Source organism: Octopus sinensis, linkage group LG16 (genome assembly GCF_006345805.1).
Source record: "Octopus sinensis linkage group LG16, ASM634580v1, whole genome shotgun sequence".
NCBI classification, from domain to species: Eukaryota; Metazoa; Mollusca; class Cephalopoda; order Octopoda; family Octopodidae; genus Octopus; species Octopus sinensis.
Window position 1 is genome coordinate 15,078,501 of NC_043012.1, and position 24,171 is coordinate 15,102,671.

The window sequence follows — 24,171 nt, forward strand, 5'->3', positions numbered from 1 at the left end:
AGGTTCCAAGTTTTGTTTGTTTGTTTTGTTAATGTTGTTTTCGTCCTAATGACGCCGCTTCCCTGACAACAGTTGTGTTGTGTTACAGTTTATTCCCGTCCAGATTTCCAAGCTTCGGTGTTAAATTTTTGTATCTTTCAAGGAGAAGACGAGTTGTGTGTGTGGCACAACTTATTATTTCTCAGGGCTAATTTCGATATCTTTTACACCTATTTCTGTATTTTGGGAACTGAGAATATTTTGAAGCTTGAATTTAACCATGACTCTGAAATGTATTTGTAACATATGCACTTGTGGGTAAGTCACTACAATTATTTTGGACTATTGCTACACTTTATCACCGAGCACAAAATTAATTCACGTACGATGTGCATGTTTGTCCTACATAAGCAGCCTTTCTTCTCGCTACACAAAAAAACATGCACAAAGAGACAGGTACTCAGTCGTACATATGCAGGTGTGTCCCACAGGTAACCCGTTTCCTAATGATTTTAGTAAAATGGATATTTTCGAAAGAAAATTTTCTGCAAATATTTTCAGATGGTGTAGATTCCAATTGTTTATATTAGAAGTTGTGAAATTTTTCTTTCATCGGTTGAAGAGAGGAGTTTCGGAAAATTCACATGGGTCAGCTTTGTTACCTCATAATTAGCAGAAAATTAGATATTTTTAAATCAGCGGTTCTCAACCGGGGTCCATGTAAGATTCTTTTTTGTGGGGGTGGGGTTATGCAACAAAATAATAAATTGGGGATCCACGATAGTATTTTAAGGGCCCTGAAAAATTTTGCTTTAGCTGTATGTATCGGCACGTATCGCAAGAAACATTTTACATGGTTCGGTCTACACTAGTGAATGTGGGGAAAACAAAATAGGGATTTTGAAAAGAATTTCTGTAAAACTAGTTTTTAGATCGAATAGCTATGGCAGTCCACAGAATAAAATAGTAATCAAAGGAGTTCATAGATAATTTTTTTTTTTTATGTAAATATTAAAAAAGAAAAGGTTTCAATTCTAAAGATGAGGTATTTTCTTTTTTTAGCTCTAATTAATAGTATTTACTATCTTCACAGTGTTTACAGCTTTACAAAATTAAATTAGAAATTTCTTTTCTACTCTCGGCACAAGGCCCGAAATTATGGGGGAGAGGGCCAGTCGATTAGATCGATCTCCGTATGCAACTGGTACTTAATTTGTCGACCCCGAAAGGCAAAGTCGACCTTGGGGGAATTTGAACTCAGAACATAAAGACAGACGAAATACCGCTAAGCATTTCGCCCGGTGTGCTAATGTTTCTTATTTCTTTATTGCCCACAAGGGGCTAAACATAGAGGGGACACACAAGGATAGAGAAAGGGATTACATCAACCTCAGTGCGTAACTGGTTCTTAATTTATCGACCCCCAAAAGGATGAAAGGCAAAGTCGACCTCGGCGGAATTTGAACTCAGAACGTAGCGGCAGACGAAATACCTATTTCTTTACTACCCGCAAGGGGCTAAATGCAGAAGGGACAAACAAGGACAGACAAACGGATTAAATCAACTCCAGTGCGTAACTGGTACTTATTTAATCGACCCCGAAAGGATGAAAGGCAAAGTTGACCTCGGCGGAATTTGAACTCAGAACGTTGCGGCAGACGAAATACCGCTAAGCATTTCGCCCGGCGTGCTAACGTTTCTGCCAGCTCGCCACCTTATTAAATTAGAAAATTTGACAAAATAGAGAATACAATTGAAAAAATTAAAAAGAAAAAAAAAAAGAGAAATAAGAATGGTTGAGAACCCCTGTTCTAAATGAAATTTACTACAAATACCTTTCAATAGTGTAGATTACAATTATATCTGAATTTGATGTGAAAAGGCAATTAGTGGACGCCCACACATATATACATACTTACATACATCGCGTAAGTTTTTCAAAATTTCAAGTTCCATTTTGTGTGTGGGTGTCGAGCGCGCACTTGTGTATGATCATGTATGTGTTCGAGCCCACCAATGGGTTTTTCCACATTAATTTCCAATATAATTGTAATCTACACCATCTGTAGAGTATTTGTAAAAAATTCCATCTAAAAATACCGAATTTTCTGCAAGCTAGGAGGAAACAAAGCCGACTCGTGAATTTTCCCCTCTCCACTCTCGGAAAAAAATTTCACAATAAATTCCAATATAATCGGTGTTTACACAATCTGAAAGGTATTTGTAAGAAAAAAAAAATCATTAAAAAGAGATCAGGATCTTTAAAGGTTATGAGGAAACGAAGTCGGTGGGGCACACTTGTGTAGGTATGCTTTGTAGATATATAAAGATGGACGAAATTTTTGCTTTTATATTCGTTTGATACACATTTTTTTCACCTATTACACTTGTTTTTTTTTTCGGTGGCCTTTTGTTAAAGTAAGCATTAACCAAAATCAGTATCTCGTTGTTCTGTGTGTAATATTTCAGATCTATTCTACCGCATATCTCTGACCGTGACTATCGTGTCTTTTTATATACGAAGGTCTACATAGTCTCATGTGGAAATTTGGCTGTATTTACTTGCAGATTGAGTGATCCTAGCCCTCTACTTCGAGTTGCCCAGGTTAGCCATAATTAGGCAGACCTATGATTAAATGTAATTCCAGCCGTGACTGTCCTATCTTTCCCCAATGAAAGACTTATGTCTCTCTAGTTCTCCCATGACTAATATGGTAGTGGGCCGGGAACCTTAAGTGTTGGCAATAAAATCTGAAAGTTGGTGCTTGAAATATGGGTCGTAGATTAAGCAAAGCAAATATTCACTAATCCTCATTGGTGAGGGAACATTATCTTTACTGAAATAACGGTAGTTGTATCGTAAAATTATAGATAAAGCCATTTATATAATAGACTTACTCTATGTTCAGTGAAGGCGCATGGCTCAGTGGTTAGAGCGTCGAGCTTACGATCGTGAGGTTGTGAGTTCGAATCCTGGACCGGGCTGCGTGTTGTGTTCTTGAGCAACACACTTTATTTCACGTTGCTCCAGTTAACTCAGCTGAAGAAATGAGTTGCGACGTCACAGGTGTCAAGCTGTATTGGCCCCTTTGCCTTTCCCTTGGACAACATCGGTGATGTGGAGAGGGGAGGCCGGTATACATGGGCGACTGCTGCTCTTCCATAAACAAACAACCTTGCCCGGACTTGTGCATGGGAGGGTAACTTTCTAGGTGCAATCCCACGGTCAGTCATGACCGAAGGGGGTCTCAATAAAAGTCTATGTTCAGTTGAGTTCTATCTCTGCAAACTGATTTCAAGAGCAGGTTTCAATCCCTGGCAAAATTAGTTTAATTAACTTATGCTGCTAATACTTCTCAATACTTTGCTTTCACGTTTCGTTTTGTAGATATATATGTGATGTGTGTCATAGTGTAATTTGTTTGTGCCTACCAATTGTTTGTCTTCATTAAATTCTGATTTGATTGTAATCTACATCATCTGAAAGGTATTTCTAGAAGATTTCATTAGAAAAAATACAGAATTTTACTGCAAGCTATGATCTTCTCAAACTCCTCTCCCCATTTTTAGAAAATAAATTTCATGACAAATTCTGCTCCATATTAGAATCTACACCAGTGGGAAAATATTTGCAGAGAATTTCATTTAAGCTATCCATTTTTCTGACAGTTTTGAGGAAAACAAAGTTGGTGGCAGGGGCACACTTGGGTAGGTATCACAGAAAAATAGATGATACGTACGAATGTCGCCTTTCCTATATTTTAAAGCAGGAGTCCCCAACCACCAGGCTGCCCAGAGGGAATAAATTTTAAATGTTATTTCTATTTTATCGAATGTCACAGTATGCAGAGTGTTTTTACAATATATATGTATTCTTTTCTACTTTAGGCAAAAGGCCCGGAATTTTGGGGGTGAAAGTAAAAGTAAAAATAACAGATATGTTTTGACATTTTAGAATCTCCCCAGTGAAGTATATTCACTTGGCATGACTAAGCGTGATTGATACATGTGTGTGTGTGTGCCCTAGCACATCTTCACCATCCTTCTTTTCTTCTAACTGGGGTAACTACGTATCTGACCTACAGAGATACACAGTTACCTGATCCTGTCCCTCTATCATACTTTAACCTCTTATCACTAAGGCATAAAGCCACCTCCCTCAACTACTACTTCCCACCTCAGTTGTGGGGTCTTGCCTTGTGAGTTACTTGGTGACCTGACTAATACTAGTGCCATGTACAAAGCACCCAGTATCCTCTTTAAAGTGGTTGGCATTAGAAAGGGCACTTAGCCATAGAAATCAGGCCAGTTTGACTCAGCTCCATATGACCTAGTTTCATGGGCATGTAGAATGAATCTGATGAAATATGTTTGTCCTATGTACCCACAAAAGTTTTCATAAGTCATTTAGAACTGAGTCAAATTGTTATTAAAAATATAATGTAACTCCCACTAAATGTATTGAGTGCTGCTTTCTTTTATTTGTAGACAGATATTAAACTATGATGATGATGATGATGATATATGTGTACCATCTAAGAATCCATAAGTCAGAAAAAATATGCACCTGTATATTTGTCAATAGAGTGGGTGTATTAATAAAAGTGTACAGTATAATATATCCATTACAGCCAATCTTACCATTCAGTTTCACACTTGGGGTTCAGTGGAGTGTTAGATAACCTGATTATATAACACTGCACTCTTCAGAGATGGCAGTCATGGAATGAAAAAGAGAGAGCAGTCATAATATTTCATTCTATAACTGTTGTCACTGAAGAGTGCAGAGTTGCATAACTGAGCTGTTATCTAACATTCTGTTAGATCCCTTGTGCGAAACTCATTGGTAAAATCAGATGTATTGGATGTATAGTACAGTACACTTTGGTCAATATATGTAAACATAATTTAAAGTCAGTATTGGTATAAAACTTGTAGTTTACTTTACAAAGCTCCTCCACAAGTTTTAGCTAACAAAGGCTATCATACAGTAAAATTGATATTTCATAAGATACACATCTCTAATTCTGTGATATCTGTAAAGTTTATACAAAAGTGTGAATAATAGAAAACGAATTGAGCAACATACATGACACTACAGTTGTTTCGGTGTAGATTTGCCAGTAGAGACATTGTCAAAGTAGTAAATAAAATGTAAATTAACGCATGTGGCAGAATTGCTAGCATGCCAGACAGTGGTGTTTCATCTGTCTTTATGTTCTGAGTTCAAATCCTGCCAAAGTCGACTTTCTTTTCCATCCTTCTGGAGTTGATAAAATAAGTACCAGTCCAGTACTGGGATTGACATAATCAGCTAATCTCCCACTCTTTGAATTTTGTGCCTTGTCGCTGTTCTAGAGAGGATTATTCATCAACAACATTGGTGAATTGTGCCTCTTTGAGTGTTGCTAGAATAATGATAATAATAATAATAATAATAATAATAACAATAATGATTTCAAATTTTTGCCACAAGGGCAGCTTGGGGAAGGGGATTAAGTTGATTACATCGACACCAGTGTTTCACTGGTACTTAATTTATTGACTCTGAATGGATGAAAGGCAAAGCTGACCTCAGCAGAATTTGAACTCAGAACGTAGCAATGGGTGAAATACCACTAAGCATTCCACGCCAGTGTGCTAACGATTCTGCCAGCTCGCTACATTAATAATAATGATAATAATAATAATAATAAATGCCCTGATGCAGTACCAGGCAATGGCTCTCATGGCTTCTGATCTTAACTGATTAGAAGTGTTATCATGTACATTGTTTTGTCTTGGTATAAAAGATGGGCTACAGCAAATATTCTGCTCAATACCACAGATTTGCTTGTTAGTTGTCTGACCATAACCAGTTGAGTATGTCCCTTAGTGGCTGACGATATGTGCATCTCTGATCACGAGCAGAAGTAGTGGGGGAGCATCATAGCCATGTGTTGAGAGGGATTCTTTGGGGTTTGAATAATTCACCTCTGGAAACATGGGTGGTTCTTTCAACATCCTTAAACAATCCTTATTCAAGGACCTTTTAAGCAGAATGGGCAACTCAACCTGAAGAAAATCTTAACTGGGTCCCACCTGCAAGGTCATGTGCTGTTTATCTTGATATGAGATCACCATGTCGCGCACATATGGTTGTGATGCATGTGCCTGGTGTACCCTTATCAGACGGGTAGTCATGATGATAATACTGGGCTTCGTATATTTTACCCCAGTGTCACTTTGATGGCATGCACTGCTCTCTCACTCAATAATAATAATAATAATAATTATAATCCTTTATACTATAGGTATAAGGCCTGGATTTGTGTGGAGGGGGATGGACAATCACATCAACCCCAATACATGACTAGTTCTTAATTTAATGACTCAGAAAGGATGAAAGGCAAAGTCAACCGTGGCAGAATTTGAACTCAGAACATAGCAACGGCCTCACAGAGGCAATGACAAAGGACAGAGACCTCTGGAGATATGCTGTGACTGTGAAGACCCGACAAATGAAGTGGAATTCATGGCTCGCAGGACGGCCTGCTATGCTTACCTTGGATCATAGGGTGACCTGCTGTGCTTGAGGAGACATATTGAGTCAAGTACATCAACATCAAAATAAAAATCAAATGGAAATTGTGATTGTGATACCCGTGCCAGTGGCTCGTAAAAAGTACCAACTACACTCGCGGAGTGGTTGGCATTAGGAAGGGCATCCAGCTGTAGAAACACTGCCCGATCAGACTGGAGCCTGGTGCAGCCTCCTGGCTTCCCAGACCCCAGCTGAACCGTCCAACCCATGCTAGCATGGAGAACGGATGCTAGACGATGATGATGATGATGATATGTATATATATATATATGTATGTAAATATTGAGCGAGGCAAATGAGTGCTCAACACTCCATTGGTGGATAAAGATTCTTTATTTGTGCATTAAGGCTACCATTGGTTTTATTCTAAAAAATATTTTAACATTTCTTCAAACTGATCACATAGGAAGATTCGTGTTTGTCTCCATTCGAAATAGTGACAAACACCAATTTTTCTGTGATCAGCTTCAAGAATTGTTAAGACATTTTTAAACATGAGACCTATATTAGCCTTAATGCACAAATAAAGTGTCTGTGTGTGTGTGTGTGTGTGTGTGTATGCATGTACATATTGTGAGAGAAAGAGAGAGAAAGAGAAAGGAATGTAGTGACTCTTGGTTATGGATGTCAGCAATATTTAAAGATTTTGAGGAGTGGCTGTGTGGTAAGTAGCTTGCTTACCAACCACATGGTTCCGAGTTCAGTCCTGCTGCATGACACCTTGGGCAAGTGTCTTCTACTATAGCCTCGAGCCGACCAAATCCTTGTAAGTGGATTTGGGAGATGGAAACTGAAAGAAGCCTGTCGTATATATATGTGTGTATATATATATATATATATATAATATATATATATATATGTATGTATGTATGAGTGTATATGTTTGTGTGTCTGTGTTTGTCACCCCAACATCACTTGACAACCGATGCTGGTGTGTTTACGTCCCTGTAAGTTAGCAATTTGGCAAAAGAGATCGATAGAATAAGTACTGGGCTTACAAAGAATAAGTACTGGGGTCGATTTGCTCAACTAAAGGCGGTGCTCCAGTATGGCCACAGTCAAATGACTGAAACAAGTAAAAGAGTAACTGAGATGAGTTTTCATGTTATAATTATTTGGCTAATTTCTGTTGCTCAAAAGTTTTCAATTCACTGAATTAAATATGGCAGACATTACCATATTTATATTTAGTGTGCCAAACACTCCTTTTGCCCCATTCTTGGAATATTTTCTGTCAGCTAATTGGGTCGGTATTGGTTTCCCTTGTGGCAACAGGATGGTTTTGTTTTTTCTTGACCTACTTACATTTCAACAGAGGAGTCCGTCCACTTCTTCTTCTTCTTCTTCTTCTTCTTCTTCCCCCTCCACCTCCCCCCTCGTCCTCCTCATCCTTCTTTAATTATATGCTATTAGTTACACTAATTAGGACAATTGTATTGATATACTTTAGCAGAGATTTTGAACCTGATTCATTTGCCATTTAAAAAAAAGAAATCAAATTATTATTATTATTATTATTATTATTATTATTATTATTGAGTGAGAGAGCAGTGCATGCCATCAAAGTGACACTGGGGTAAAATATATGAAGCCCAGTATACCCATCATGACTACCCGTCTGATAAGGGCACACCAGGCACATGCATCACAACCATATGTGCGTGACATGGTGATCTCATATCAAGATAAACAGCACATGACCTTGCAGGTGGGGCCCAGGTACAATTTTCTTCTGGTCGCATATATATGTATATGCATATGAGTTCATGCTCACAGGACGGCCTTGGATCGTAGAGTGACCCGCTGTTCTTGAGGAGACCTGTTGAGTCAAGTTCGTCAACATCAAAATAAAAATTCAAATGGAAATTGTAGTTAAGACACCCATGCCGGTGACACATAAAAAGCACTGTCTGAACGTGGCATACTAGCGTCGCCGGACTGGCATCCGTGTCGATGACATGTAAAAGCACCAACCGATCCTGGCCGTTTGCCAGCCTGCTCATGCTCCTGTGCCGGTGGCACGTAAAAAACACCCACTACACTCACGGAGTGGTTGGTGTTAGGAAGGGCATCCAGCTGTAGAAACACTGCCAAATCAGACTAGAGCCTGGTGCAGCCTCCATGGCCTACCAAACCCCAGTCGAATCGTCCAACCCATGCTAGCATGGAAAACGGACGTTAAATGATGATGATGATACATATACATATATGGGCATGGCTGTGTGGTTAGGGAGCTTGCTTCCTAGCTACATGGTTTCGGGTTCAGTCCCACTGCGTGGCACTTTGGGTAGGTGTCTTCCACTATAGCCCCAAGCCGACCGGAGCTTTGTGATTGAATTCGGTAGGTGGAAGTTACTGCCGTGTGTGTATGTGTGCGTATAGCTGCTCAGTGCCTCTCCGAAAGAGAGAGGGGGATATCATGCTGGCATGGAAAGCAGACGTTAAACAATGATGATGATGATGATATATATATATATATATATTATATATATATATATATATATATATATATATGATGTGAGAGGCTAGATCTGATGAGTTTGAACATAGAATATCTGGAATATTTTTGCTGCACATGTCCACTTTAAATGTTAAAGAGTTAATGTCCATTTTTGCATGCTCACATGGATCAGACAGAATTTGTTTTGGGTTGGCAACAGGAAGAGGTAGTGAAGAAATGGTTGAAGAAGAAATAGAGGAGTGGAGTTGGGGAAGAAGTGGTACTAGAAAAAAACTAGAGAAGGAGCAGAAGAAAATCAAAGGAGGACGGAGAAATCCTCATTAAAATATTGACATTTTGTTTACATAGCAGAATTTCATGTATGATCTTGACAACTGATAATATTAACTGATGTAGTTGTCAATTATGATTAATTAATAGCTTAATGAGTTTTGTTTCCTGTCTGAATGACAAATAAATAAATAAATAAATTATTTTATCAATTTAGAAAATTTGCATGCTGAGATCATAACAAAATATTATTTTTAAAAATTTAGTTTCTGTCTGACTTTCCCGCTTTCTGAGGAAGACAAAGTATATATCAGTATGTTGTTATGTGGCTATGTTTGAAATCTGTCATACTTTAAATGAGTGCAAGACTGGAGAGTCTTACTCTTTTACTCTTTTACTTGTTTCAGTCATTTGACTGCGGCCATGCTGGAGCACCGCCTTTAGTCGAGCAACTCGACCCCGGGACTTATTCTTTTGTAAGCCCAGTACTTATTCTGTCGGTCTCTTTTTGCCGAACCACTAAGTGACGGGGACGTAAACACACCAGCATCGGTTGTCAAGCAATGCTAGGGGAACAAACACAGGCACACAAACACACACACATACATATATATATATACATATATACGACAGGCTTCTTTCAGTTTCCGTCTACCAAATCCACTCACAAGGCATTGGTCGGCCCGGGGCTATAGCAGAAGACACTTGCCCAAGATGCCACGCAGTGGGACTGAACCCGGAACCATGTGGTTGGTTAGCAAGCTACTTACCACACAGCCACTCCTGCGCCTAGGAACTTTTTTTTTGCCAATGACTAAATTCTTATGAAAGACTTTTTCCTAGAGCTACAAGAACAGTTCTAAACTTGAAAGAATGGTCTTATGGAAGCTGGCTAAATGGGTGATTGATATTTTGGTTAGGCTGTGTATGATTCCCCTTATTAAAACCAATTCACCATTTGAAGTTTACGATGATTTCATTTATATAAATACACAGAGATTAATTGTCAAAAGTATTAAGTTGAATACCAGGAGTGAATCTATGTCCATATTTGATGAGAAATGTGAATGTATGTTGGCTACAAGTGAGAGTCTGTTAGAGGCAGGAATGTTCTGTGGTCACTATGGACAAATTCTTTTTAACCCAAGGTCAAATGGTGACCAAGAATTTTCTGTATTCATCTGTATCTTCTTGAACCTCTGCCTTTTCAGGAACCTTTGTTCTGATTGTCCTGTTTTTTTCTACATTTATGACCATATTTTGGCCTGTAACTGCATGGAAATTTCCATTCAAATCATGCGATCACACAATCTACCTGAAATACGATTGGTCAGAATTCAGGACAAATCAACTCTTTTTCATCACTAAAATATCTAGGTTTCATAATTTCAGGCCTTGTGCCTTTAGTAGGATTATAATAATAATAATAATAATAATAATAAAGAAATCCTGTGAAAATACCCGATTGGTTAGCAAGAGGTATTACTTACCTACTCCTGAAGAATAATGAAACCAAATTTCCCCAAAACTATCAGTTCATAATATGTCTATCTACCACGTATAAAATTTTAACATCTATCCTTGTGGAAAATACATACAAATGTATGGAACAGAACGGTATTTTACCCCCCACTGGACAAAAAGGGTGCCGACGAGGCTCATATGGATGCAAAGACCAACTCTTAATCAATCACATGATCCTTGAGATAACCAGTTGAGCATGTCCCCTAGTGGCTAATGATATGTGCATCTCTGATCATGAGCAGAAGTAGTGGGGGAACATCATAGCCATGTGTTGAGAGAAATTCTTTGGGGTTTGGATAATTCACCTCTGGAAACATGGGTGTTTTGTTCAACATCCTTAAACAGCCCATATTCAGGGCCCTTTTGAGTGGGATAGGCTACTCAACCTGAAGAAAATCTTAACTGGGTCCCACCTGCAAGGTCATGCACTGTTTATTTTAATATGAGATCACCATGTTATGCACATATGGTTGTGATGCATGTGCCTAGTGTACCCTTATCAAGCGGGTAGTCCTGATGTGTATACTGGGTTTCGTATATTTTACCCCAGTGTCACTTTGATGGCATGCACTGCTCTCTGTCTCAATAATAATAATAGCTTCTACCACTAAGAGTAGCTAATAGCCATTCTTAGTTTCTGAGGACCTTGTTTTTGGTGAAATCAGTTAAAAACAGAAACTCTGTATGCTAGGGTCTTCTTAGTAGTCACTGAATACCATATTTTCTGACATGTAGTCTAAACATCCAAACATCCAAACAATCTTTCTAAATCCTGCTGCATTTCACTCGGGACTTTTGGTTCTCCAAAGTCATCTGGGTTCTCCAAAGTCAAATTCCCTTTTTCAGCTGTAAATTTTTGTCTGCAAAATTCAACTTGTATGTGGGAAAAGATTGACAAGACCCTTAACTCTTTGAGGGGTCACTGGGGCACTGCAGCTATGCAGTATAGCTAGGGCAAGAAAGCCTGCTGGAGCCCATCCCTCTCCAGACTAAACTCATTTCTATAGCTGAGTGGACCGGAGCAACATGAAATGAAGTGCTTTGCTCAAGAACATGACGGATCACCCAGTCCAGGGATCGAAACCACAATCTTCTGGTCATGAGTCCAACACCCTCACCACTAAGCCACACGCCTCCACTAGGGAAAATATGGTAAAACTCTTTTATGTAGATATTCAGGTTGGCAGGGTTAAATGATCTACTTTGTATTCATTTTACCATTGACTTGCTTAGGAATTTAATTGATTTCATTTGATTAGGAACAAAGGAAGACAGTTCCTAGATTAGAGTGTTTTCTTGAACCCTGCTGAATAAACTAAACTTTCTTGGTGCAACTTTAGTTATATGGTTGTTGCACCATATTTTTCATCATACAGGTCAAATTTTTCAAACCAAAATTTTCAGGTAAAAAGGTAAGTCAATTTATACACTAAGATGACTTTGGAGTAAAAAAAAATTCCATGTCAAATGCTGCTGGATTTGAAATGATTGACAATATCTGAATGTTTACACTACATATTACATCAATTTGTACATCAGAAAATGCAATAACTGATGCTGTTGTTAACTCCCACGTCAGCCCTGCTTAAGCAAAACTAAGATCAAATACTTTCTATCATCCTCATATGTTTACAGACAAAAGCTTATCTCAGACTTCTAGAGTGTGATTTGGGAGAAATTTGGCTTCTATCTCTAGCTGTCATTGGCCAGTAGAATTTATATGAAAGGGCAGAGCCAGAATTTTTAATAAGAAATTATTTGTTTATGAATGTTTGATTGTGCAGAAATGAAGAGTATTTCTAAATGCTTACGGAAAATGAAATGCGACTGGAAGTATTTTAATTATTGTCTTCAAATAGATTATGTAGAATTATATAAATTATTGTCTTCACCTCTTTTTTGTTCCAACACACAAGACATCAGTAGCTAGTTTGAAAAGGAATTTGGTTGTTCCAATGGCATTTAAGATGCACTTCTATAGAAGCCTTCTTAATCGCTTATGTGTTTCTTTTGTTTTTAATGCAGGCGTCACTATTGCAAGCACCAAGATTGCACCTTCATACACCCAGGAGCAAAAACAGAGCCAGTGACAGAATATAGTGCAAGATACACAGAACATGAACTTGGAAAAGTTGAATCATTTCGTCCAAAGCACGCACCTTTACCAGATGGGAAAATGGAATGTAAATCTATACAAAGGTATCATGATTTAAATATTCAGGTTGGTAATTGTGATGACTCAACTTTGAGTTGCAATAACAGAAGAAACACCACGATCTATATTCGAATTTAAAAATATGATATGAGATAATTAAAAAAAAAAACGATACCCTAAATATCAGTTTGATTAACTTATTGGTTTATTAGTTGGTTTTACAACAATACTTATTTTGATTGTATTTTATGGATTGAAGGGTCTTAAAATAAGTATGAGGTGATATCAAAAGGTTTCTGAACCACTTATGTTTAATAAAAAATACCTTACTTAATTAAGTATTAACATCATCTCCTTTGAAATAGTCACCTTGTGCGGCAATACACAGGTCCCAGCATTCCTGCCACTTTTGGAATCCAGCCTGGAAGTCGATTTCCATAAAGAAGTCGATGACCTTCTGTGATTTGCTCTGGATCTTGACAATGGTTTTAAAACAGTGACCTTTGAGCTGCATTTTCATCTTGAGGAAGAGATGGAAGTCCGCAGTTACTAAATCTGGAGAGTATGGCAGCTGTGGGAGGGATAGCATGTTGTTTTTGGTGAGAAACTCACAAGTGAGGCGAGCTCCATGACAAGGTGCATTGTCATTGTAAAGAATGCAATTCTTCGTGCTTCACCGATTCAGTCACTTTCGAGGAGTGCCCACCCTCAAATGCTTCCAAATGTTGCAGTCATCATCATTTAACGTCCGTTTTCCATGCTAGCATGGGTTGGAACTCTCAATTGATGGTCTGGCCATGGGGAACAAATTCTCAATGCCCAATACCACATTTCTGGTGGTGACACTCATGGACATTCATCCAGATCACTCATTGTCTTCCAGGGACGTTCTTCTGCTTTTGAAGCAACCGTGCCACTCAAAACATTGCGTACAACCCATTGCTTCTTCTCTGTAATCTTGCCAAAGCATGCTCAATGTTTCTTTAGCAGACTTCTTAAGTTTAATGCAGAATTTCATGTTGGTTCTTTGTTCCAACTTCATGTCAATGACCAAATCACAGACTACAGCAGACACGTGATCACAAAAACACAAATTTCACAACTTGGTCCCTAGAGCAGTGGAAGAATGTTCTTTTCTCAGACGAGTCATCCTTTACCTTATTTCCGACCATCGGCCGAGTATACGTGTGGAGAAAGCCAAAAAAAGCATTTTACCCAGACTGCCTTCTTCCAACTGTTAAACATGGAGGAGGATCTATGATGATCCGGTGGGGGGGGGCTATATCTTGGAAATCTGCTGGCCCAAAGGTTTCCCTTCATGGCAGAATTAATAGTCAAGGCTATTTAAGCATTTTATCTGATTAAATTCATCCTGAGGTTGTTTCTGGGGGGAAACACAATCTTTCAGGATGATGATGCTCCAATTCACACAGCTAAAGTTGTTACATATGTATACATGTATATGTATTTACAGGGGTTTTGTTTTGACGATGAGGTTTTTTCCCCCTTTCTCAAAAGATGTCATTACTTTTTAGACAGTACTTTTTGATATACCAAACATTTTGGCTGTTTTCATTATGCTAGCACCTGCCATATGAGCACCAACAATTTGACCCCTTTGAGAGTCTGATAGATCTGTAATTTTAATGAATTTTAATTACCTTTTTATGATGATATCGGAAAAGAAACAGCAATTTTAGCAAAACATATTTTCTTAACCTTAATTCTTTAATCTTATATTTGACCAATATATATGTGTATACTCTTTACTCTTTTATTTGTTTCAGTCATTTAACTGTGGCCATGCTGGAGCACCACCTTTAGTCGAGCAAGTCAACCCCAGGACTTATTCTTTGGAAGCCTAGTACTTATTCTATTGGTCTCTTTTGCCGAACCACTAAGTTACGAGGACGTAAACACACCAGCATCGGTTGTCAAGCGATGTTGGGGGGACAAACACAGACACACAAAAATATACACACGTAAACATATATATATATATATATATATATATATATATATATATAATATATATATATATATATATATATATATATATATATATATATATATATATATATATATATATATATATATATATATATACATATATATGACGGGCTTCTTTGAGATTCTGTCTGCCAAATCCACTCACAAGGCTTTGGTTGACCCGAGGCTATAGTAGAAAACACTTGCCCATGGTGCCACGCAGTGGGACTGAATCCAGAACCATGTGGTTGGTAGGCAAGCTACTTACCACACAGCCACTCCTACGCCTATAGCCATCTTTTGTATTTTACTTGTTTCAGTCATTAGACTGTGACCATGCTGGAGCACCACCTAAAAGAATTTTTAGTTAAATAAAACAACCCCAATACCTTTTACCCGGTAGTTTTTTTTTTAAAGCCTGTTACTTATTCTATTGGTTTCTTTTGCTGAACTGTTAAGTCACAGGGATGTAAACACACCAACACCAGTTGTCAAGTGGGAGTGGAGGACTAACACAGACACAAAGATACAGATACACACACACACACACATGGTTAAGAAGTTTGATTTGCCAATCATATGGACTTGGGTTCAGTCCCACTGCATGGAACCTTGGGCAAATGTCTTCTACTGTCACCTCCAGGGCCAACTAAAGCCTTGTGAGTGGACTTGGTAGGCAAAAACTAAAAGAAGCATATTGTGTGTGTGTGTGTCTTTTATTTGTTCACCATCAATGCTTGACAACTGATTTTGGTTTGTTTACGTTTCCATAACTTAGCAGTTTGGCAAAAGAGACCAACAGAATAATTACCAGACTTAAAAAAGCAAAAAAAGCACAGGGGTGAATTTGTTTGACTAACCTCTTCAAGATGGTTCCCAGCATGATTGAAGTTCAATGATTGAAGCAAATGAATGCTAAAAAATAGGAAATATTTGTTTTTAATAGAGGAAAGTATAAATTGAGAGAGAAATGTTTAAAATGTGAATGTTCAGTTATGATGTTTGTGATTATTTCTTGTAGAGAAGATTTCCAACCTTATCAGCTTGAAAAGAAATGGGTTCGACCTCAAGAGATTTGGCAGAAGCCACCAGGAACAATCGACAATCTTACTTCATACAATATAACTTATACAGGTAGAGAGAATAATTAACATTTAATTTTAATTACTCATCATCATCATCATCATCATCGTCGTTTAACGTCCGTTCTCCATGCTAGCATGGGTTGGACGGTTCGACCGGGGTTCTGGGAAGCCAGAAGGCTGCACCAGGCTCCAGTCTAATTTGGCAATGTTTCTACAGCTGGATGCCCTTCCTAACGCCAACCACTCCGTGAGTGTAGTGGGTGCTTTTTACGTGCCACCTGCACAGGTGCCAGGCGGGGCTGGCAACGGCCACGGTCAGATTGGTGTATTTTATGTGCCACCGGCACGGAAGCCAGACGGGCGGTGCTGGCATCGGCCACGAGTTGGATAGTGCTTTTTACGTACCAGTGCTTTTTACGTACCACCAGACCAGGGATCCTGGCTGGTTCAATTCGATTTCGATTTCGATTTCGCTTGCCCCAACATGTCTTCACAAGCAAAGGGGGTTGGCAAGGGTGCCTGTCGTACGGTCGCATTGGAGTATTTTACGTGCCACGGCCACGAGTCGGATAGTGCTTTTTACGTACCACCAGACCAGGGATCCTGGCTGGTTCAATTCGATTTCGATTTCGCTTGCCCCAACATGTCTTCACAAGCAAAGGAGGTTGGCATGGGTGCCTGTCGTACGGTCGCATTGGAGTATTTTACGTGCCACGGCCATGTTATGTTTTATCTTGAAGGAGATAATGAATAGTATTTCATTATCCCCTACCGACAATTATTTGTATATAACTAAATGTTTATATAACTTTACAAAAACTTACTTGTTCTGAGTCAAATCAACTTGCTAAATTGCCAAGCGCAAAAGATGTGTGGTTCCCAAATGTTCTGCTCATGTGTATCAAATACAATAGCTGTGAGGGTCAAGGTGCTGGATTGCTGATCAAAAGGTCAGCAGTTTAAACTTTTATTACAACAACAGCAATTGTATTATATCCATAGACTCAGTCTGCTTGGTTGACAATGGGTTCTGCAATAATATTTAGTATAATCGTTTATGAATTTGTGTTGCAAAATTCCTGATGTGAAACCATGTGTTGAAACAGATATTGTTATATTTTGGGGGAATGGACTAAGTAGGAGGATACACATGGATGGAAAAGGTCACTGATGAAGTCACAGTTGTGTGACAAAAGGTTTCCAGACAATGGACATAAGATAAAGTAATGACAATGATAAACAAACAAATATATAGTGCTTGTGTTTATTTTGCAAAAAAATAAAAAACGACCATCCCGAAATATAACAATAAATTTAGTATAATATTTGTGATTAAGTGGTTTAGAAGCAAGAATGGCAATTAGCTATGAAAAATAAATTACTCTGATTACAAACTTGCAAATTTTCAAATACATCCAGGCCATAGTTGCTGCAGTATGGCAAGCAAATGAAATATTTGTCCTTGCTTTCTAATACAATGTAGTGTACCTGTTTAGAATATTAATTAACAGCTACCTGGCATGAGCCTTTGTATTCATCAATGACACAATTCTTTCTACTATAGATACAGGGCCTGAAATTTTGTGGGAGGGGGCCATATCAATTACATGAACCTCAGTGCGTAACTGGTACTTATTTTACCAACCCCCAAAGGATGAAAGGTAAAGTCGACTTTGGCAGAATTTGGATTGTTTTACTTTGAATATATTGTTATTATTTACTATGGCTGAGTTCCAGCCCAGACTGCAGCAATGAAGCCCACCCTCCACACTTCTCAGTCCATCCTCACTGCCTCAAGGTCCTGGATACATTCCAGGCCAGCATCTGCAATCAAATTGCTAATGTAAGTCTGATGATGTTTTCCTTTTCTTACGTTACCATGAAGTGGGTTCCACATGACCATTTTTGAATGCTTCCAGTTCAGGGTGGTGCATGCAGTGACCAGATAGTTGCAGCTCCCTCCAACAAGTCATCCTAACGAGACGTCTGTGTTGGCTGGGTCATGCCCTCTGTCGTCAACCAGGAGAATTCATCTACAAAGCAATTGCCCCAGCTCCCCTTCAGGGTTGGCGAAAGCAATGTGGTTGAAAACGAAAAACCTGGCTGATGACAGTCAAGGCTGATCTGGAACCCAACCTAGGCTCCCATATCTACGGTGTTCACCACTTGAATAAGGAATGGTTGGAGATCATGTGGTCGTTAGCCTCAGATCACCAGGCCTGGTCAGCGTTTGTGAGAGATGCAGCATTGAGGATGCATGAAGCCAGCTCAACCCACCCTGGGTGAATGTTGTTTCAAGTCAAGTCAAAGTCAAGCTGCCTTTGCTTGATCTTCTGACTAACTTTCACAGAATGGTATAACTTGAACACATTCAAGATAATAGACGTTCTTTTACAAACCTCCAACTTTTTTTTTGTTTGTAGTTTCCATTGCATTACTGTATTTTCTGGCAGATAAATCAACATAATATACAAACATGCATCATAAACATTAAAACATCATCACTTTTCTTTCAAATTCTGCTGCAATTTTTTTTGTTTTCAAAAGTCATTATGGCGTATAATTTGACTTACCATTTTTTACTGTAAATTTTGGTCTGAAAAATTCAACTTGTAAACCAGAAAATATGAAAAATTGTTGCAAAAAATCTCCTGGAACCAATGCCACTAAGCATTTTGTCCAGCGTGCTGATGATCCTGCCAGGATACCAATTACAGAACAACAAATCATTGAACCTTTGGCATCTAAACCAATGCTCTATTGTCTCAGTCAAGTCTCTTGATCACACCTGTGATGGTTTGTGGCCTAGTGGTTAAGGTATTGCACTCATGATTGTGAAATTACAGTTTCAATTCCTGGACTGGACAGTATGTTGTGTAGTTGAGCAAAACCCTTCATCTCACATTGCTCCAGTCCACAACAGCTGTAAAGAATAATCTTGTGATGCACTGGCATTCCATTCAGGGAGAATGTTGTGATCTCTGTCACTTAATATGCTAAGGGAACTGGGGGAACCAACCCTATGCATCTTAGAACTGAAGACAGTCTCATCCAGGAGACTTACTTCACTTTTCTTTACTCGATTGCTCCTTCTTCAGCATGAATGTTTTCTTTTTATTCAGGGAGACAGTCGGCCCCAGTTAGACCTATCCGACATGACAAGTTAACTCTTAGCGTCGGCAAATTTGAAGGTGAACCAACCTATAGAGGTAAGTAAGACACTGGTAGCGGTGGTGGTGGTGATAACGATGACAATGATGGTGGTGGTGGTGGTGGTGGTGATGATGGTGGTGGTGGTGGTGGTGATGATGGTGGTGGTGGCGGCGACGACGATGACGATGATGCATTACTTGTGGCTAGTATGATGCTATATTGTCTTCTTTAGTCCCATTTAGTCCTTTCCAGTCACTTGAGCCAAATAGAGTCAAGTTCAGTGGTTTCACAGAGGAGCAGAAAGTTGTAGAATATATTACTGCTCAGAGTTTCACAGAATGGTATTACTTGAACGCATTTTGAAATTACAGACATTCTTTCACAAACCTTCATGGCTTACCTTTTTTTTTCTTTTTTAGTAGTTTCCATAGCATTACTTATTTTCTGGTATACAAGTCAATTTAATATATAGTGTAGACTTGTAGTATCTCTCTATATATAAAAGGAAAAATGTCTGTGTGTGTGTCCTTTATACAAATCCACAATTTTTCAGTTAGAGGGCTCGCACTTTCTATGGTCATTCAAAACCGTCCAAGGGTGGTCGTGCACATCTTTAAATTTCCCCAGTCACCCCGCAAAGCCATTAAAAAATCAATAGAAGTGACTTTTTTGTGAATTTTCTATTCCAAACCTAATCAAAATGCCCGAAACTTGATACGCCAATTGAATGCTAGCTAGCTGTATGTGATTGGTCGGAGATTTGGACAGTACTCGCGTGTATGTGCGCACGCACGCAGCTATATATGCATGCACTAGCACTATAACCCGGGTCATAGTGCTAGTAAACATTAAACCATCATCACTTTCTTTCCAAATTCTGCTGCAATTTGCATGGAATTTTTGGTTCTCTAAAGTCACCCTTGCGTATAAGTTGACCTCCCACTTTTGGCTGTAAATTTTGGTCTGAAAAATTCAATTTGTATGCTGGGAAATATGAATAAGCTGATGTGAAAAAATCTTCTCGGTACTATCAATGTCTTGCTAGTAACATTTTCCACAGGCTGAATTAAACAACTCACCCCCAATAAACCAATGAAATACACTGGAATTCTGGTTTAAAAAAGCCCATATAACATCTCATAACTTTTTTTATGTTTTGGTATTTTCAGAAAATTTTTGTTAATTTGTATTCTGCACATGGAAATTCATACGATTATGCAAAAAAATGTTTTTTTATGTGATTTAAGGGTGATTTAGTTATTTTTAGCACATCTCATGACCTTCCTGTGTCACTCTGACATCTATTTTGATGGCATACACTGCTCTCTCACTCAATAATAATAATAATAATAATAATAATAATAATAGTGAAAATCCTTTCTACTATAGGCACAAGGCCTGAAATTATTTTGGAGAAGAAACTAGTCGATTACATCGACCCAGTGTTTCATCATCGTTTAACGTCCATTTTCCATGCTAGCATGGGTTGGACGGTTTGACTGGGGTCTGGGAAGCCAGGAGGCTGCACCAGGCTCCATCTGATCTGGCAGTGTTTCTACAGCTGGATGCCCTTTCTAACGCCAACCACTCCGTGAGTGTTGTGGGTGCTTTTTACGTGCCACCGGCACAGGTGCCAGAGGAGGCTGGCAAACTCAACTGATACTTAATTTATCAACTTTGAAAGGATGAAAGTCGACCCTGGCAGAATTTAAACTCAGACTATAAGGACGGACAAAATTCCACTAAGCATTTTACCTGGTGCATTAATGATTCTGCCAGCTTGCTGCCTTGTTAATAATAATAATAATAATATTAATGCTTTCTACTAAAGGCACAAGGCCTGAAATTTTGTGGGAGGGGACTAGTCGATTACATCGACCCCAGTATTTCACTGGTACTTAACTTATCAACCCTGAAAGGATGAAAAACAAAGTCAACCTTGGAGAAATTCGAACTAACTTCTAATTTTTTAATGCTTTGACAGACATTCTCTGGAAAAATACTTTGGACAACACCAAAACTATGGCATTCTAGGCATAACATCAACTTGTTGCCTCTTGAGCTCTCTGGATGAGATTTGGAGTCAACTCGTACAAATACAAAGCAAAAGCCAAACATATAATAATAATAAATAATAATAATAATAATAATAATAATAATAATAATAATAATAACCAAACACTAAGTACAAAACCAAATATATGGCACCCTCGGCATAACACCAACATGAACTTCCAACTCTTGAGGTCTCTGGGTGAGACTTGGAGCCAGCTTGTGCAAATGCAAAGCAAAAGTCAAACATAAATATAATAATAATAATAATAATGATAATAATAATAATAATAATAATAATAATAAATAATAGTAATAAGATGATGATGATGATGATGATATGTACACATTTTCTTATTTTTTAGCTGATTACAAGAAGTGGGACAAAATTCCATCAAAAAAATATGGCCCAGTATACAGTTGGAGTCCACCAACACAGAAATTGGCTAATGAATCAACATTCACTCGAGATTTTAAATACAACTATGAACCACCAAGAAAAAGCATGAGACCAGAAATTTTAAGCAAGATAGAGCCACCATTGGAAGACAAAACTGGCTATCGTGAAGATTATGTAGCACATTCACTGCCACCGAAGGTTTTGAAAGAAAAACAGACCTATAATCTTCCAGCAGTCCCTCTTGACTGCTTAACAACTTCTAGGCATGATTATCAAGGCCAATCCGGTCCGCGCACACTCAGCTACAAACCAAAACTTACTCCTGTATGTGCACAAGAACCATTTCCTGACATGACAACATTCAAACAAGATTTTTGTGAATGGCCAACAGAAAAGCGAAGCATTCGCCAACCAACTCAGTACGTAAAACCACCTGGGAAGGTGGAGCAAAATACGGTACATAAACTTACTTACAAAGAGTTCCCTGTTCAGCATACAACTAGTTATCGACCTAAAACAAGCCACAGACCACTAGGAAACATTGAGAGCAACACAAGCTACAATACGGACTACAAACGATTTGATGTTCCTCCAGTGAGAATTAGCAAAAAGGAGTCTTATGCACCACCTGAAGTACCATTCCAAGGAATTTCAACTCACCAAGCCCACTTCATTGAGCATCCAAGGACACAGACCAAAAGTTTCAAACCAACGAGTTTCCAAAGAACTGATGAAGCTCCTTTAGATGACAGCACAATGTACAGAAACGAGTACACGCCCAAAGAAGTCCCCGTCTGTCCAATTATCTTTCTTAACACTGACAAAAGCTTGTATGAGTTTGAAGGAAACTCTAAGACAGGCCATCAGTTATATAAACCTTTGTCCTCACTGCAAAGTAAAAGAGCACAACTTGTGGCAGCCTAAAAAAATATATTTTCATCAGAAAATGTTAATAGTTTGTACACAGTTTACATCTTTGAGTGGAGGAAAACGTTCGACTTTATTAAGTGAATTGCTTAATAATTAAGAATTATCAAACATTAATATTGTTAAGGTGTTGTCCTGTCGTCGTGTAGTTTAGTTTCAAACTAATATCTTCTCTATAATACCATTCACTACACACTTTCTAATGGAAATATATTGTTAGCACAGCACACAAATATGTTCAAATTGAGAAAGTGTCATCATAATACAAAAAGAAAATATATTACAATGTATGTGAAACATATTTCATAAATGAGATCAAACTATCTTTGAATTTAGTCGGCAGAACCCTCAAATATAGTGCTGCTCTTCAGAATAATATCACTACATCTTCTCTATTCACACACACTCACACACACACACACACACACACACACACACACACACACACACACACACACATATATATATATATAATATATATATATATATATATATACTGACCACTTTAAATCTTGCCAACTGAGAACAAAAAACTTGTCTGACGAGGTCTAATGAGACCGAAACAAGTCAGCAGCTTTAAGGATAAGAGCCATTCCATTCTCATACAGCATTTTCTGAATTTTCAAAAAAATTTCGTTTAATCTCTTACTTTTCTTTTTTTGGCTTTCCTGCATCTCTAGAGGGAACTTTCGTACACTAAATGCCTGGATAATATCAGTTAATCAAAGTTTATCAGCTCACTTCTGTTACACGTGTGAGATATTTCTGCATATTAATATGTGACACGTGTGAGATATTTCTGCATATTAATATGAGAGAGAAATGGAAAGAAGATTCCTAATGTTTGGCAATATCTGGATATGGGTGGTGAAAATGACTTGGTGAAACAACATCATTGTAAATAAATACCAAAAAAATATATTCGTCATATTTGTTGAGAAAGGGTAAAAATGATTAAAAAAAATTAACGTTTGAAAGAGATCAACATCTTCTAGAGTCAATGTATGATAATCATTACGGTTAATATTTTGGAAAAAACAAAATGAAAAAGCATTTGTGTTTTGTTTCTTTTTCTAAACAATTATAGTATGTGTACACACACACACACGCATATGTATGTATACATATGTATATGTACTGTAAATCCTCGAGTATAATCCGCATCCCCCCCCCCCAAATTTAACGGTCAAAATCCCTAGTGCGTACTATATACGAGGTTAAAAATGAGAATTATTTTCTAAGCAATGTCCGAGTCTCTATTTGCTGCCCGGCAATGTTTATTCAGACACTTTTGTGATGTTGGGCGCGAAAATACCTTAAGCTAAGCCTGAAAGCAATGAAGTCATAAAAGAATCATCCATAACTTGCAATAAGCAACATTTATTAAACGTTATTACTGTTAATACTGTTATTTCTTTATTTTCTGCAAACAAAATGCACAAAAAAAGCTACACGTTTGCATTATGTTATATATACAATAATAATAAAGGACGTTACCGTACACATTTTTACAAAGCAAGGACGTTATATAGACCTCCTTGACTCAAGTTAGAGAAGGGGTGCGTATTATACACAAGGTTTAGGTTTTTCAGA

At 38.1% G+C, this 24,171-nt stretch overlaps 1 protein-coding gene across 1 annotated transcript; it reads left to right on the forward strand.

Moving 5' to 3' along the window:
* LOC115220517 (stabilizer of axonemal microtubules 2-like) lies at positions 1 to 23,633 on the forward strand. The gene is made up of 5 exons (XM_029790656.2): positions 1 to 297; positions 12,843 to 13,016; positions 15,983 to 16,095; positions 19,169 to 19,255; positions 21,617 to 23,633. The coding sequence occupies exons 1-5, from the start codon at positions 260 to 262 to the stop codon at positions 22,573 to 22,575; spliced, it is 1,371 nt and encodes a 456-aa protein (XP_029646516.1). The 5' UTR covers positions 1 to 259; the 3' UTR covers positions 22,576 to 23,633.
* The last annotated feature ends 538 nt before the right edge of the window (positions 23,634 to 24,171 follow it).